The sequence below is a fragment of the Amblyomma mixtum genome, chromosome 6, assembly GCF_055824585.1.
Source record: "Amblyomma mixtum isolate Tamu chromosome 6, ASM5582458v1, whole genome shotgun sequence".
Lineage (NCBI taxonomy): Eukaryota > Metazoa > Arthropoda > Arachnida > Ixodida > Ixodidae > Amblyomma > Amblyomma mixtum.
The window spans coordinates 137,277,785-137,293,412 of record NC_143017.1 but is presented as its reverse complement, the minus strand read 5'-3'; the positions used below and the strand labels follow the sequence as shown (position 1 = coordinate 137,293,412).

The window sequence follows — 15,628 nt, the reverse complement described above, 5'->3', positions numbered from 1 at the left end:
CAGATTCCTCTTCAGTGCACCTTTAAGAAAAGACGACAGAAGGCTGGACAAGATGAGCACATTGGTGCTCTAACCACTTACCCAGTGCCATTGTCTTGGTATTTCATTCTGTAATGCTACTGTTGAAACCACTGATTTGCGTACTAAAAAGCCCAATCTTGCGTCCTGTTGCCCTGCAACTTCTTGTACTGCGTGGCCCGTATAGACCTTGTTGCCTCAAGATCTGCTGTGGGCAGAGTGAAGGGTGGCGACAAGGGGAAGAGGCAGTTGCACTTGGCACGGTGGCTGAGTGGCTAGGGTGCCCGGCTGCTGAGCTTTAGGACCCAGGTTCTGTCTCGGCTGTGGCGGTTGCGTTTTGGTGGAGGTGAAACGCAAAAGGTGCCCATGAGCTGCCTGCGCTTGTTCAGGAATCCCAGGTTTTTGTTTGTTTATTGAGGCAATACAAAGTTGTTGTCCTTGAGGCAGGGAAAGAGGAGGGAACATGTCCTCCTGACTTCCGAAGCCCACCGCTAAAGCATCACTCATATTCCATGTGGTGCTTCAGGGCGTCGAACCCAGCAATTTACTATTTAGTCTACATTAGAAGCAAATTTGGAAAATTTAAAATTAAAACGATACTGCTGATGCATGTACGCGTGTTGCGTTGTATGATTGCTTGTGAATTTTTTCTTTCAATTCATTTTCTTTCCAACGTCTTTTGCTTTGTTTCAATTGTAAGTTTTTCGTTGCCCTCTATTTCCTAGGTATCACCAGACGCATTCATCCAAATGGCTCTGCAACTGGCTTACTACAAGGAGAACAAGAAGTTCGTTCAGACTTATGAGGCCAGCATGACACGACTCTACCTCAATGGTCGAACGGAGACAGTGCGATCGTGCACGCTTGAGGCCACGGAATTTGTCAAGTGAGTGCCTGTCATCACTCAAGCCCATGCTGAGGTCTTAGGTTGACTGGAGCAGTAGTTGAGATTCTTTGGTGGTATTTATTGAAATACGCCTAACAAAAGCTCTCATTATGGTAGTTTTGCTATCAGTTCATTATAACGCTGTGTTCTTTGACTCTGTTCAGGTTGTTGCACATTTGTGTGTATGGGGTGTTCAGGATGAAATGCAGCAGCAGTAGCTGCCCCTTATAAGAACTTAAAGCTGAACAGCCTCTTGAACAGCTGCATAGAGCATGTACTTAGAAGGCTTTGGATTGGTAGTCTGTCGCATTGGCTGCCAATCTAAAGCTGTTGTACACCTGCATTGGAGAGCACCATACTCTTTCAGGTGTGGCAAGCTCACAACTGCTTCCTATAAAATAATACAGAGAATTCCGTTTTTATGTGCGGGAATTTAAAAAATTCCTGTGAGCAAACTACTGGCCTAATCGAGAGCAAACTTCGCTCACGGGGTAGCATATTATGGTCTACGTTATTTGAGATGTAATTAAACGTCGATACTTGCCTGCATTTCCTGAAATTAAGAAGAAACTGCTGTCAACTGCGAGAAAAGCTGTCGCAGACGAGAGCTATACACGAGCCGAGCAGCTGGTTTGACGCGTTTGCCTCGCCTTCCGGCAGATGGCGTGCCCTGTCAAACCAGCTGTTCGGCTCGTGTATAGCTCTCGTCTGCGACAGCTTTTCTCGCAGTTGACAGCAGTTTCTTCTTAATTTCAGGAAATGCAGGCAAGTACCGACGTTTAATCACATCTCAAATAACGTAGACCATAATATGCTACCCCGTGAGCGAAGTTTGCTCTCGATTAGGCCAGTAGTTTGCTCACAGGAATTTTTTAAATTCCCGCACATAAAAACGGAATTCTCTGTATTTTCAGCTACATATTTTAAGCTCCCAAAATTGACCCATTTTCCAGACGTGAAAAAGGGCATGGCTTGCCTTGGACCGCTGGCAGTGGTGTCAGTGTTGCCAAAGTCGTGAAAGGAACTGTCGTACCAGCTCATGCTGAAGTGGATGAGTGGAATTGTGTCACGCTTAAAAGCAGCGGGTTAATCTGGGGAAAAGTTATGGATGTTTAAATGTAAGCAAACAATGTTTTTGCTTTTTTGGGGGACGGAAGGTGGGGGGGAGGGGCACAAAATGGTGCTTCTAGGTCGCGCTGCTGACGATGGCAATGGTGATGGCGGCTGTTCACTTCGCCCGCTCATTGTTGCTAGCGCTTGTAGTTTTTCTGCCAATGTCCGCTATATGCGACAGGAGTCGACTTTCTGCCATAGTTTTTAAAAAAAAAAGTTCGACCAATATTCCGGTTTTGATTTTGCCTTGAGTTATTGTGCAGACTTAACACAAATAGATGAAACATATCTCTATGCATTACCCAGCTTCCTGCATATGTGGACTGTGTGACGTAACAGCTTGATGCACCTCACAGCAGTAAACACGCATGCACATATGCAACTGTGTTTCCATCTATTGGCTCAGATAGAAATTTTCATCAGCTGTGTTGTCTACAAGGTATGGCAGTATGGTGGGGCATGGGGGAATTTAATGCTGGGGCAAACTAGAGGCTGCCTTCCCACTCAGAGCGAAGAATTTTCTCCTTAGAAAAGCCACAATGACCTTCAATCTTGTATACAGTAGCCGACCGATATTTCGGACTCCAATAATTCAGACTACCGCGATATTTCGGACTTCGCTGAGGAACCGTCGTGCACCTCATAGAAACATGTACATTTTCGTGACCGATATTTCGGACTTTGTGGAGTCTAACAGTTCGAATTTTCGGACTAAAATAGACGCCAACAATAGTATTGTGGTGATCGTTTTTCAACCGAAAGTTTCTTATTTCGGCCTAATATAGATGCGAGCGGGCATCGCTGTCACTGCCAACCCGTTTGCCGCCACCGTGAAAGGCACCAACTTGGATTTAAACGGAATCGTCTTGGCGGGCGCAGTTTGACTGGCTTGGATAGACTTGGCTATTTGTTCTCCATTGTTGCCACTCGAGACAATTCGAGATGATGAGGTGCTCTTCATTGCCATCGAGGTGGCCTACAAAGGGCGCGCGATTGCATTGAAAACTGTACAGCTGCAGCGTCCACCGTGGCTTGGACTACGCACCCCGCGGGGCGGGGGGGGGGGGGCTGCATTCGGAGGCGCTCCCTTCCGCTCACGTTTTCCCGTGGGTTACCCATGGGTTACCTCTCGGTCTTCGTGAATGTCATTACCCCATGCAAACTGACTGTTCTTGCTTCGCGCAACGAATGCATTCGTTCGCGGCATGACCGCGGCCGCGTCGCACTATCTGGTATCATCATGTGATAGGGTGCGGACATGAAGAAAGCACGACTACGACTCAGGCAGAGTCTGATATTATTGCTAGTAGGCGGAACATGGGGAGCCACAATTTTCAAGATTTTAAAAGCCGGTTTTTCACAGAAAAGTTTTTAAGTTCACGTATTTTTCTGACTGTTAGATTATTCGGACGTCCCGCCGAGTCCAAAAAAACGGTCGGCGACTGTATTGTAACAATGAAGGTTGAAAAGGTTTATACAGGTGTTGACCATGAAATGCAAACCATCATTTTCTGCAGCCATCCTCTAGAGCTTAGGTATTTTTATATGCCGGCTGACCATCATGTGGATAATTTTCGGGGACTTTACTCCTTTTTATTTGCATCTTTTGTGCATAGTCCCATTATGGGGTTTACAGTCCGATCAGCCATCCTGCAGGGCAGCTTGTTTTGAGCCTGCTCTGTTCCTACAATTGCCAGGGCCATGGTGGAGAACAGTGTGAGCACGGAGGAGAAGATCCGGCTGCTGAAGCGTGCTGGTGCCAAGCACCAGATGCTGTACCGGGATGCCATGAGTGGCAAGGGAGTGGACAGGCACCTGTTTGCACTCTACGTTGCCTGCAAGGGACTGAAATACGTGAGTCCGGCCTTATGCAGCCGGCCAGGGTCCTATTGATTTGCCGCGGTATGACCCTGATTGCCACTGTGGGCTGCCAGAGTGGCCCTGCTCAGGTTTAAGGGCTGTGCTTGGGGCAAAATTTGCATTGACCTTAGTGTGTTTCTCAATGGCATTCACTACAAGTATAGAGTTCTGCGAGATGTCCTGCATTTTTTAAAACTGGACTAGAGTTAGGCGAGTGCTTTTTTCGGCATAGCATTGCCAGCGCTGTAGCACATCGGAACACAGCGAAGACGTGCTAACTAGGATTGTGGGAATATTGGAACGTTTTGAGTATCTAAGCGAATAATGCAGTATGCCAATTATGAAGCGAATAGCAATATTCGGAAACATAGAATTATTTCAAGGGATTTGGAATGAGATAACCTGCTGAAAGAAGCAATCGATGGCTTTATGCACGCTCTGACACTGCTCTGGACGTTTGCATGCGTCGTGGGCATGGCGCACTTTTTGTCACTTGAATGATTGGAATTAAAATTTCTTATTCATGCCTGTTTTCATGCAGGAGAGTGAATTTCTGACCAACGTGCTCATGCGCCCCTGGACACTGTCCACAAGCCAGACACCTCACACACAGCTAGATTATTCTCCCGACGCAGACCTAGAAGTGTTCAGGAACAAGGTAAGTGTTGACGGCTTATACTGGTTGATGGCGCGGAATACAAGGCCTCATTTTCTCACTCCTTGCATCTGGCAGCCACACTGCCTTCCAGCGGGTGTGTTGTCATTAATTGGACTGGCCCATCTGCGCTTAGTGTACCAGTGTTTATTGTGTGATCAACAAATGAGATACTTTACCCTCAGATGTGTGTGGGCATACTGTTACAAAAATTCCCGTGATCAGCGAGAGATATTTCAAACTTTTGAAGTTGAGAAAACAAGCCGTGAAGGTGACATTGCACTGCTCATTGAAATGCATTGGTGATGGGGCCAGTTGTTATTGCTACTGTTAAACAGCTTGCACATGATTCGCATAGCTCCGCACAGGGTATTAATCAATACCAAACAATGTTGAGCATCATCCACTTAGTGCTGTGTTGTGTCACAAAGAAGAGAGGGTTCCTTTTGGGGAGGTACTATATTATACAAATATATATAACAAGAGGGGGAAGTTTGAGACCTCTTTCTAAATAAAAGGAAATGAAGACTACAAGGTGATCTCAGCCTGTTGAAGCCATTTACAACAGAGTGCTCAGAAAGAATGGACACAGCATGCAGTAATACAGAAGCAATGGATGTGTTGATATTATATCTGACATGCAACGCTTCAGAAATGTGGGCACTGTCATCGAGCACAGCAATGCCTCCGATGCAGGGAATGCGCGCAATCTTCCATGCGGCAGTGGCCACCGTTGCTGCTGTGGCACTGCTGGTTTGCATTTCATGCTGCCCCGTTCTGTGGCTGCAGCGAGTCCAGACACCGAAGTAACGGATACAGCGAAGCAATTTGGGATTCGTGTAAACTTCGTTATAACCGGGCCAGACTGCGACAGGAGCAAGGCAGGTTGTAGTGTAGTGGCTCGGTGCTTTCTCTGCTTGCACATCTTTTGTGTGTCAGCAGATTCTTGCAGCTCTTAAGTGCCTGTTCGTGGGTTCAGTCATTTCGCCGTCAAAGGTGTAGCCGACTGCCAGGGGAGGCGAGGAGAACGAGGGAAGCGCACAGGAGATCGACTGTGCCAAGTGAATGAAAGTACCGCTGCTGCTCGCTCGTAGAGGGCACCAAAGTGGTGCACTGCTGCTAAACGAGCTGCCCGAGCAGAGGCTCAGTGCCGCTGCTAAGAGGGCCCTGCCGTTCGTGCCATTGAAGCAGACAGAGCTGTGCTCAAGTTTCACATCAGGGAGTTTCCAGTGGTGGTCCAGCTGCTCCATTTGCTCCATTTTGATACATTTGCATTTTGCTGCACCAGTCTGCTCCAAAAGTGGCAAATTGATCAATATTGCGCCTTAGCTGCTCCAAAAAGAAGACACGGTCGCAGGAAAGCAACTATATTTAGAGCCATTCAGGATTTCGGTCGACAACCTACTAAAACGTTTTCGCAGTTGGCAACCAAGGGCGTTGGTGGGCTGCCTTGTGGTAGAATTTAGCAGCCAGTTATTATGGAGGAAGGAAAGAACTCGGGAGAGGCTGTTACTTCACATTTTTTGAAGCCGGCTCCTGTAGGGAAAAATTATCGCCTGCGATCTTATCACCGCGAACTCTTGAGATATATATTTCGTTCGCCAAAACAGACCAGTGACCTCGAATTCTATCCAAGCTTGTATTTTTCTCATCTGTACTGCATAGAACACTGCGATATTTCCCTTCTTCGTTCTTTCACAGAATCGCTGCTTTTCCTGCATGGCGTAGCAGTTGCGAGATAATAGGCTTCGTGTTGGAACGCTACAATGCAAGAATTCGTTTTGCACATCTGCCTTTCTCTATATAATACGCTGCATTCTGTGCGTCAGCGTTAGAGGATGTTTTTTTTTTTTTAATTATAATGGCAGCAACAGCTTCGAAGCATTCACCTCGCTGCATTCGTTTAATTTTTTTTTCTGCTTCGCATTTCATGGCACGTTCAAACGCGACTTCTTCGTGCTTGGTGCTCCAAAGCTTTTTTTTCCTAGACAAACCTTTCGCGGCAGGAAACACGTCCGTATGAACCGACCAGCAGCGCAACTTCGTGGAAACGGAAATGAAGCTGGTAGCTTCAACCACATTTGTAGCTGTTACCTGGATGACGCTAGTCCGGCTATAAAATCCTCCAAGCCCTGCCCGGTGCGGCCGTGGCTAACCTCACGTGGATCGCCCTCACTCTTTCCATTTCACCAAAGACAACACAGAAATTGACGTTGGCGTTCACAGTACCCCTATCAATCTCAGTGTCCTTGTATATCTTGGAGGAAAGTCCCGCTAACGCAGACAGACCCATTGTGTGCGAATGACACCGCCAGCACCGCGTCGCGCACCCTTTGCGTGGGCGTTATGGAGGCCCATACGTAAAGGTCACTGGGCCGAAACCGGAAATTTCGCGGTACCACTGCGCAAGTTCTTAATCCTTTGCCTGCGCGTGTTCGTGACCTAGCGATAAGAGGGAAGACTATTACGCCGGCATCTGCGCGTCTTGCCAACGTCCACATACGAACATTTTGAGATTGCCGCAGCTGCTGACGTCACAAGGTCGACAGGTAACTGCCAAGTTGACGACGTAGATTGTGCAGGGCGTTCCGCCTTTAGCGCGAATTAGTGTTTGCAACTGTTCCATGACGAGTGGCGCTCGTGGGTCAGGGATTTATTTTCGGTCACCGCTCTTGACAGTACTCCGTGAAAAGCGGCATCACCGTTGCTGCAAGCACGCTACATGCGCGCCTTCACTTGCGTTCAATGCGACTTACTTGGTGGAGCGGGGAGGACTTACACCCTGGCTGTCAGGGCCATGTCTCGACGCTCTCTGCAGTTAAATTTGAAGGCGAAAACAAGAAGGGAAAAATATCGTTGACTGTCCTTACGATAATATTCGCTCCACCGCGAGGTCACACTGAAACACGAAGAGACTTCTCTGCCTGCCTTGCAGCAGCCGAGCAGGAACAGTGGCACTTTTAACAACCAGCTTGTGTTCTGTCGGTCAGTTGACCTTATTATCTCCTTGTTGTGTTTGTCAGTCGGATAATGCGGCTTACTGTGGTAAATACACAGCAGCCAGACATTGTTTTATCATGATGTATACCATGTGATATATCATACAGTGGTGGTCCAGCTGCTCCATTTGCTCCATTTTGATACATTTGCATTTTGCTGCACCAGTCTGCTCCAAAAGTGGCAAATTGATCAATATTGCGCCTTAGCTGCTCCAAAAAGAAGACACGGTCGCAGGAAAGCAACTATATTTAGAGCCATTCAGGATTTCGGTCGACAACCTACTAAAACGTTTTCGCAGTTGGCAACCAAGGGCGTTGGTGGGCTGCCTTGTGGTAGAATTTAGCAGCCAGTTATTATGGAGGAAGGAAAGAACTCGGGAGAGGCTGTTACTTCACATTTTTTGAAGCCGGCTCCTGTAGGGAAAAAAGCTGAGCAGGGAGCGTCCGGTGAAGCCTAGTCATAAAGACCATCGCCGGCCCCATTGAAGCGCGTGCATTTCAGACCTTCATGCAGTAAAGGTGTTGCGGGAGTTGACCTTGATGTAACGAACTGGCTACGCCCTCTATCTGTTAGTGCTGAGCCACTCAAAATTTGTTAGAACCACGCTAAAGTTCCGTGACGATAAAGCACGAACTGACATGAGAGGAACGCCGATCGCATCGAGCCGCTGCAGTTGGCGCATCTCCGGCTCTTTCTCTTTTGGAACGTCATACCACGTGGCGTTACAACTGTTCATGCTCAAAAGCAGCGAAAGATGATAGGGCATAGCAAAGACCCGAGCGGTGCGCGACCATCACTGCCGCGTAGTTGCTCGCATGATTCCGGTGCCGATAACTTTGGCGTGTCAGGAGCGGGGACGGCAGAGATAGCCGGCGACGCAAGATGAGGAGTCTGTTTCCTGGGGCTACAGCGAGGGAGCAGCGGGGAAGAACCTCCGCGGTTGGTCTACGGCAGCGGCACGGCCGCATGCGTTCCTCTCCAGCTCGGTCGCGGTGCCCCCGCCTTGCGCGGGTCGCAGCGGAGGTGGCGGCAGCTGCTGCTGCAGTCACACTATCAGCATGATCGCAAAAAGTTTCTCCACGTTTATGACTTTCGAGTAACACTGCTTTGTGTAAATGTTTTCAAGGTGATTGCACCTACTTTTATTTCTTATTTCGGTTCCCGTTCTGCAGTGTCCTTTTGACTCACTTCGCGAAACCTACATGTAACGGAAACCCGGATGTAAAGAAAAATCTCACTTTTTAAAAATTTCGTTACAACCACGTTTAACTGTAGAGCCAACATGAAAAAAGAATGATTCTAGTAAACGTGTTCTCTGGACTTTTAGTCAAGCACACTTGGTTGAACTTGCGTGCGAGGTAGTGTGAGCATTAATAAAATATTTTCTCTGTTTTTGTGATTGTTCTTTTCCTAGCTACGCGTGGCTGAACCTTATCTCGTTAGGAACAAACTCTTTGTGACTCCTTTATTCCATTCATGCTGTTCCCATGTTGCTCCAGGGTTATCGTTCTGATACAAATGTGCTCCAGAATGGATATTTTTCTGCTCCAAAAATTGCTCCAGAACTTGAAATGGCTGGAGCACCACTGAGTTTCGCATTAGAATTTTTTTCGAGGGTGGCACCCAGGGCTATACTTGTTGAAACTTTTGTAACAATCGTGATTGATGTAGGGGCATTTTTTTTGTTTTAATAGATGTTTTCATTTCTTCAGGGTACTCTAGTTGTCCCTATGATGTGCAAGATGCTTTTCCTGTGTCTGCTGTTCCATAAAAAAGCTTTCAGCTGTTGCTTTTATCTAGAGTTTGGTCAGGTTATATTTTGCTCACTATGAAGCAAGCACTTATTTAAAATCTAGCTTTTTATTACCCTTATCTCTCAGTGTAGCTTTTAATTTATATGCTATTTGCCATTCTATCTTGCAGATTTCTCCTGGAGGTGGGTTTGGGCCCGTTTCCGACGACGGCTACGGCGTGTCATACATCTTTCCAAACAACTCCAAGATCTTCTTTCATGTCTCGTCGAAGAAGTCCTGCCCAAGCACAAACTCTGAAAGGTTTGTCAGGACACTAGAAGAGAGCATGGACGAGATGAAGGCTTTGTTTGGGTTATGAAAGAGAAAAAAAGAAAAACGCCAAAGGGCCCCAAGATGAGTTGTGCGCCTAATGTGACCACAACAAGGAGAGAGGGGCCTCTGTGCTGGCCGTGACACACCGCCAAAGTGCATCGAGGACAGTTTGCATGCCTCTCGCTAGTGCTGTGCACTGTGCAGTCATCAGTGCACTCTCAAGATTTGCTACTTTTATTTTATTGTGTCTTCTCGCGGCGCCAAGCAAGTTTCCAAAACGTGTGTGGTGGAAAAATATTTCAAGGGCTGTGCTGTTCCCCATTGAGTGATGGGGTGTTTATGCTGATGGTGCAGTATTAATACAGTAACAGACATCTGAATTTTAAGGTTTTAAATTTGCTATGGCTTGCAGTGCAAGTGGGCTGCAGGTGCTGGATTGTTTTTTATTTTAGGTAATGGCATTCACGAGAGATGGGAAAAGCTCTCATTATGCAGCTCAACTTTTATCGACGTCCGTGCTAGGTACAACGTGGGATGGCATTTGGTTCCAAGCAGTGCCTCTAGGAAAGTCAGTTGTGACTGTGACCTGTCTTTGGCTTACCTCGGCAGTTGCTGTCTGACGAGTGACTAGTTTCTTTTCTTTTTTAATCTTTTGCACCTGCTATTTATTTCCAACCATTTCATTGCAGGCTTGCATTGCAGGAGTTAAAACAGTGCTTTATTTTTTTTGGCACTACTTAGTGTTGAAATGGGAGATGCTCCTTCGAGCTGCTGCATGTGCCATGACGAAGGCTGAGCTTCTAATTATTTACAGCTGCTGATGTTTTGTGCAACCTGAAACCCCCCCCTTTCCTTCAGACTCTGATGGACATTGCTCCATTTTGAAGCAAGTTCTTCCTTCATTTGTATGAAGAAAAAAAAAATGCCTTGCTACTTTTGGAAGGGGCTTATCACAATGTAATGCAAATGTGTTCACTGGACCACTTAAATTCTTGTGAGCTGAGTTATGGCTGCTTTTAACTTTTTTTGCCACATTTTATTTCTAAATATAGGGCAGTCGAGGTATATTTTTCTATTCTTAAAAGTGATTTCCATTTTAAGATATGTGAGTGCGTCTTTCCTACCTTGAACAGGTGCTGTTACCTACAGGTTTTGTACTATTGTGATTTTTGATGTGGTGATTGTTACTGATGAAGTGTGTGTATGGGTAGTCGTAGTGTAGGTGTACGTGTGTGTTTATACAAGTGATGGTTGTTTCTAGTGTCAGTCATTGTAATATTTTCTCAAAGGTAGTGTTGCTCATATTTTAGAGGCCTCTGTGATGGACTTCTGAAGATCATGCTAGGTTGCTGGTTTGCAAGATGAAATACCAATCCAAAGTGCCGTCTTTTGATAACATATTTTTCTTAATTGTGGTAGGCAGGTTGATCTTAGTGATGTGGCCATTTTTATACTTTTGCATTGTACCCTTTGTATGTCTGGAGCCATTTTGTACATGAGTATGTAAAGGTCTACTCAAGTGATAGTGGTTAGAGGTGGCAGTGCTTGTGCATTGGTGATGACTACAATAAAAGCATCGCATGTGAACATTTTGCATTGTAAGGGGATGACTCATTTTGTAACGCCTTACATGACGCTGCGTGTTGCTCTGTTCTTAGTTCTTTTTGTGAGAATCTTTGTGAAAATATATTGGCGATGATGCAAGCAGTACAAGGCGGTGGCTTGAGGATTGCAGAGGTGCTCAGCTAGGTACCAGCATTTTTGCAAATGAATTGATACTTCCATGGAAATAAACAAGCCAAGCATACATAACACATACCACTAGAACACGCTGTTAGTTGCACAGTACTAGTATGCTCAGTACATGTCCACAGAATGTGGATTCACATTGGATGTATACTCCAGTTGTGGGACCCTCATCCTGGAGCCAGTGGCACTTGCCTGTTAAGTGTAGTAATTTAATTTCAACCACAATGGGAGCTTAAGCAGCAAATACGAATTAGCAGATAAAATCTTCTATTGTGTGAACTAAAAACTGGTCCTGCCGTGTTTGTGTATATGTATCATTGTTACAACCAATGATGAAGAAAACAATTGGAACCAATTCCAGTTGTTTTTATTTGGTCTCAGATTGTGTTTTCTACAGTTCTAGTTGGTCTTTTTGCTGGGCAAGCATTTTTTGTGGCAGGTGTGTTGGTGTATTCATCTTTTACTGATTGTGTGGATGTGTACACTAAAGGCTGTATCTCTGATGACAGCTGGCAATCCGATTGCAAAAGTTTTGTCAGCTTGGAATGTTCACTAGATACAGTGTTCAAATGACCTGTTCCATTAGGTCATTTGGATGCAATTGGTGCAACCCACTGGACACTGTTGCGGAAATCGGGGTCGAATTTATACCGCTCTTGAACTGAGGGACCAACTGGGCTCTATGGCAATTGGCACAGACTTCACAATATGGGTGCCGAGATGCAGTGCGACAAGCAAACTGGACTGCTGCTGTGTCCACTTGGAAGTTATGCACTATGTATTGAGAAAATTTTAGTTCGAACTTATTGTACACTACTTGAGTCCCTGTGGAACCACGATTCATTTGAAACCAATATTAGAAATTATAAGGTTCCTTCGTCTTCGAGTAAAACCTGTTTTCACCAGATTCTTACAACATGCACTTTTCTGCCTCCCAGAGTACAAGTCTGAATAAGGCACCACAGGGGAACTGTAGTGGATGGCCTGTACTTACTCTGGAGTGGTGTTCTCACTTAATCATAGCGGTAACTGACTATAACGAGCATGGACGTAAATTTCGCAGTGCTAGCTGTCATAGGAATGTTCTCCCGCATTTACGTCCATTGTCGTCGCCCTCGCGTGTCTGTGGACACTCGACAGAGGAACACGTTTGGTTTGGTTTATTGGGGTTTAACGTCCCAAAGACTCGGGCTATGAGGGACGCCGTAGTGAAGGGCTCCGGAAATTTCGACCACCTGGGGTCCTTTAACATGCACTGACATCGCACAGTACACGGGCCTCTAGAATTTCGCCTTAAAATTCACAGGTGTTGGGGTAATATGCATGAGCCGCAGGAATAAAAGTGAAGAATTCAGATAAGGAGGCTCAGGTAAGGGAGGGGGCAATTAAAGGAATGCGTATTCAGCGGGGATAGACACGTTGCAGAAACGATGGAACGGCGCATGTAGAGGGCGCCGCCGAGCACAGATAAAACGTAAGGCTGGTCAGGGTTGCCGTTGGTGGCTACATTGCGCCAAACTGGCTACTTTTGAAACCTGTCTGGCGATGAAAATTTGAGGTTGGCTCCATGGCTACTTCCTGGCTTTACTATTACTATCCATTTTTTTAACTAGCAGCATCCTCGCCAGCAGGGTCGGTGCGCATCGAGGCATCCTCACGCACGGCTAAGGTAGCTATGTAACTTACAAGCGCGCAGAGCGACGCTGAATAAGGTGGCATCTCCAGGGAAAAGATTTCATTAGGCCAAGGAGCCGTGATAGACCGCTGCTTCCAGTTCTTGAGGCAAATGTCGATACAACTCCTGCAGCGGCTTCCAAATGCCTTGCACTTTGAAGCTGCATGCCATTAACCCTGATGACAAAGAAAGCACGAAGGACAGCGAAGACATACTAAAGCTGCCATTGCACTTTTTATGGGCGTTCCTCCATCAAGCTGGAGTCAGAAATGCGGCAACAGCAAACAATAGCGTCGCCTTCATCACACATCATATTTGAGTTTGTGGCACATAGTGGCCGGATCATACAAAGACACTTGCGGCGAATGGCCTTTTCCACATGAGGAACAATACTTTTGACGCTTTGAGTTTCCAACTCTGATGCTGAGCAAGTGTTCTCCTGTGATAACTTGGTAAAAAAAAAAGGTGCACAACAATATGACGCTCTACTGCGTTACGGTGATTACACAAATCAAGTTCGCCCTACGGCTTCAAGGCTAAAACAGCTTGTGTCCTACTGGGTTGTTGGCTAGAATGTTACAAAATCACTCGCAAGATCACACTATCTACACGCACAGAGCATTTAATAATTCATCTATTTGCAATATACCTGCGCCTTGAAGACCAAGAAAAAGGGCTTAAATTGTGTGCTCTTTATTCTGTTCTTTGCGTTGGTTTAAAATGCTCACAGTTATTGTTCTTAGAAAAAAATCGGATTCGTAATATCGCTTCTATTCTATTTGGCTACAAATTTGGCGCCAAGATTAAATGGCATACTTTCAGCTAAAGTTTTGGCTCCTTTTAAAATGCCCCCAACGGCAACCCTGAGGCTGGTTCACATGCCAGCCATGCCAGCGACTGAGCGATCGAGCGGCGCGTGGCAGAGAAAATTTCCAACTTGTAGAAACCTCGCCGCTCATCGCAGCGACGACTCAAAACAGGCTTTTCCGCCGCGGTGAAACAGGCTTAACGCGTGACAACGGTGCTCGTGACGCGGCGCGCAAACGAGTGTCAAGGGTGCGGAGGCATCAAGAAGCCGAAGGCGGTGGTGGGACAGCCAACGACACATTCGCAATGCAAGCCACAACGCAAATGATCAATTTGCGTTGTGGCTTGCTTTACTTTTGTGGCTTTACGTTGTGGCTTTTTTTACTTTTCTGGACTTTAGCTTTGCTCTTCAGGACTATGTAATAATTCTCATCGCTTTTGCAGCGATAGCTATACTACTCCAACCGCTGACTTTGCAGTTCGACTGAGCGAGTTCCACTCGGCCAGCTGTAGCTGTAACGGATCGGAGCGACGAATCGGGTGAGAGTACGCGCGTTCGAGAGAGCCAAAATCCCCTCCCCAACGAAGCGACCACAGTCTTGCCCGTTGCGCCACTCTGCTGCGAATATATGATGACGCTGAGTCGGAATATTTGGATTTACTTCTCACTTGGCATTCATTCACTCGTACTCACGCGGTTCCCGCTACAACTTTCGTCTTCATCCTTGTTAAATCGCACGACTTTCAGCCTTTCGCTGGGATGTATATCGGCGAGGTAAATTCTTTGTCCGCGATGTGTACGTTTTCTCGACTGTCTCAGTTGCTGTCAGCTGATGACGTTGTAGAGCTCGTCCAGCCAGCCCTCGGGGTGACGCGGAAACGTGAGCAGCAGATACTCCAGTTCTTCGCTCAGCTCCACCTCGTCCTGAGACGGCTCGTACTCGCATACGCTGCCATCGGCTTGGGTCCACCTGGTCGACGACAGAGTCAATGTTACGAACCTCGTGATGATTGCTACCGCTTCGCGAAAATATGCCTTTCATTTTTTTGCTAACCTTCCGGACGGGTACCGCGCCATCTGCTCTTCGGCCCAGTTCAGGAACGTCTCGTGGCGGCAGGGGAAGCCGAATACGGCGCACGCCTTGTCTGCAACGAAAGGATATTAACCCTTTATATACAGTGTGCAGGAAGTGAAAATGGGAGATAAAACGAATGTAAAAAAAAAAACGGCAGATTTATTGACATAATAGCTATTAAGAAGTAATTTCTGTGAAATAATTTCTGTGAAATTATAGCCTTCGTCTGAATATTTGAAAACGGTGATAAAACTGCATTTGTACTCAGGCGCATGCAAGCAATAGAAAGCAAGATTTTAAATTATTTTATCTGGTGATGCAGCAGTACGCCCGTTGAAGTTTTGGGCTGCTTTGCTGGGAGTTTAGACATTTTGAAGCCCTAAGCCTTTCTGGTAGCTTACACTTTGCTTTGATAGTTTGCGAAATGTGGCTTGTGTACTAATGTGAGGATTTCATGTTCTTTTTTCGAGCAGGGGAGCGCATGTTTGCGAACATGCCGAACTAAACCTCTATGTACACACACTTTATTAACCTGAAAGCTATCGACAAGAGTGCGTACGATGCTGCGAACCTGAATCGCCCGTTTAGTTCTCATTACAAGTGGGTTCCATTCCAGGAGCTTCAGGAGGAGTGAGCTCTTGCATTGTTACAAGGCCTAGTCTAAGTCATTTTCGGTAATGCCCTGGCAAAAATTCTTATTCTGATTATTTGAAAAGAAGGCGA

The 15,628-nt window shown here is 46.3% G+C and overlaps 1 protein-coding gene and 1 long non-coding RNA gene across 6 annotated transcripts in view; one reads left to right on the top strand and one right to left on the bottom strand.

The window, feature by feature from the left end:
- Positions 1 to 11,190, top strand: part of LOC149340516 (carnitine O-palmitoyltransferase 1, liver isoform-like) — a 139,474-nt gene extending 128,284 nt beyond the window's left edge. For all 5 annotated transcript variants that reach the window (XM_089549317.1, XM_089549315.1, XM_089549316.1 and 2 more), the window contains 4 exons: positions 744 to 904; positions 3,715 to 3,871; positions 4,419 to 4,535; positions 9,456 to 11,190. In XM_089549317.1, coding sequence (XP_089405443.1) covers positions 744 to 904; positions 3,715 to 3,871; positions 4,419 to 4,535; positions 9,456 to 9,644 — 624 coding nt within the window. In that variant the 3' untranslated portion in view covers positions 9,645 to 11,190. The remainder of the gene's footprint in view (positions 1 to 743; positions 905 to 3,714; positions 3,872 to 4,418; positions 4,536 to 9,455) is intronic.
- A 3,173-nt stretch (positions 11,191 to 14,363) lies between these two features.
- Positions 14,364 to 15,020, bottom strand: LOC149340515 (uncharacterized). Its single transcript, XR_016283870.1, has 2 exons — positions 14,885 to 15,020; positions 14,364 to 14,800 (listed from the first exon to the last, which is right to left on the bottom strand). It is a non-coding gene; the product is annotated as an uncharacterized LOC149340515 (long non-coding RNA).
- Between the last annotated feature and the right edge of the window lie 608 nt (positions 15,021 to 15,628).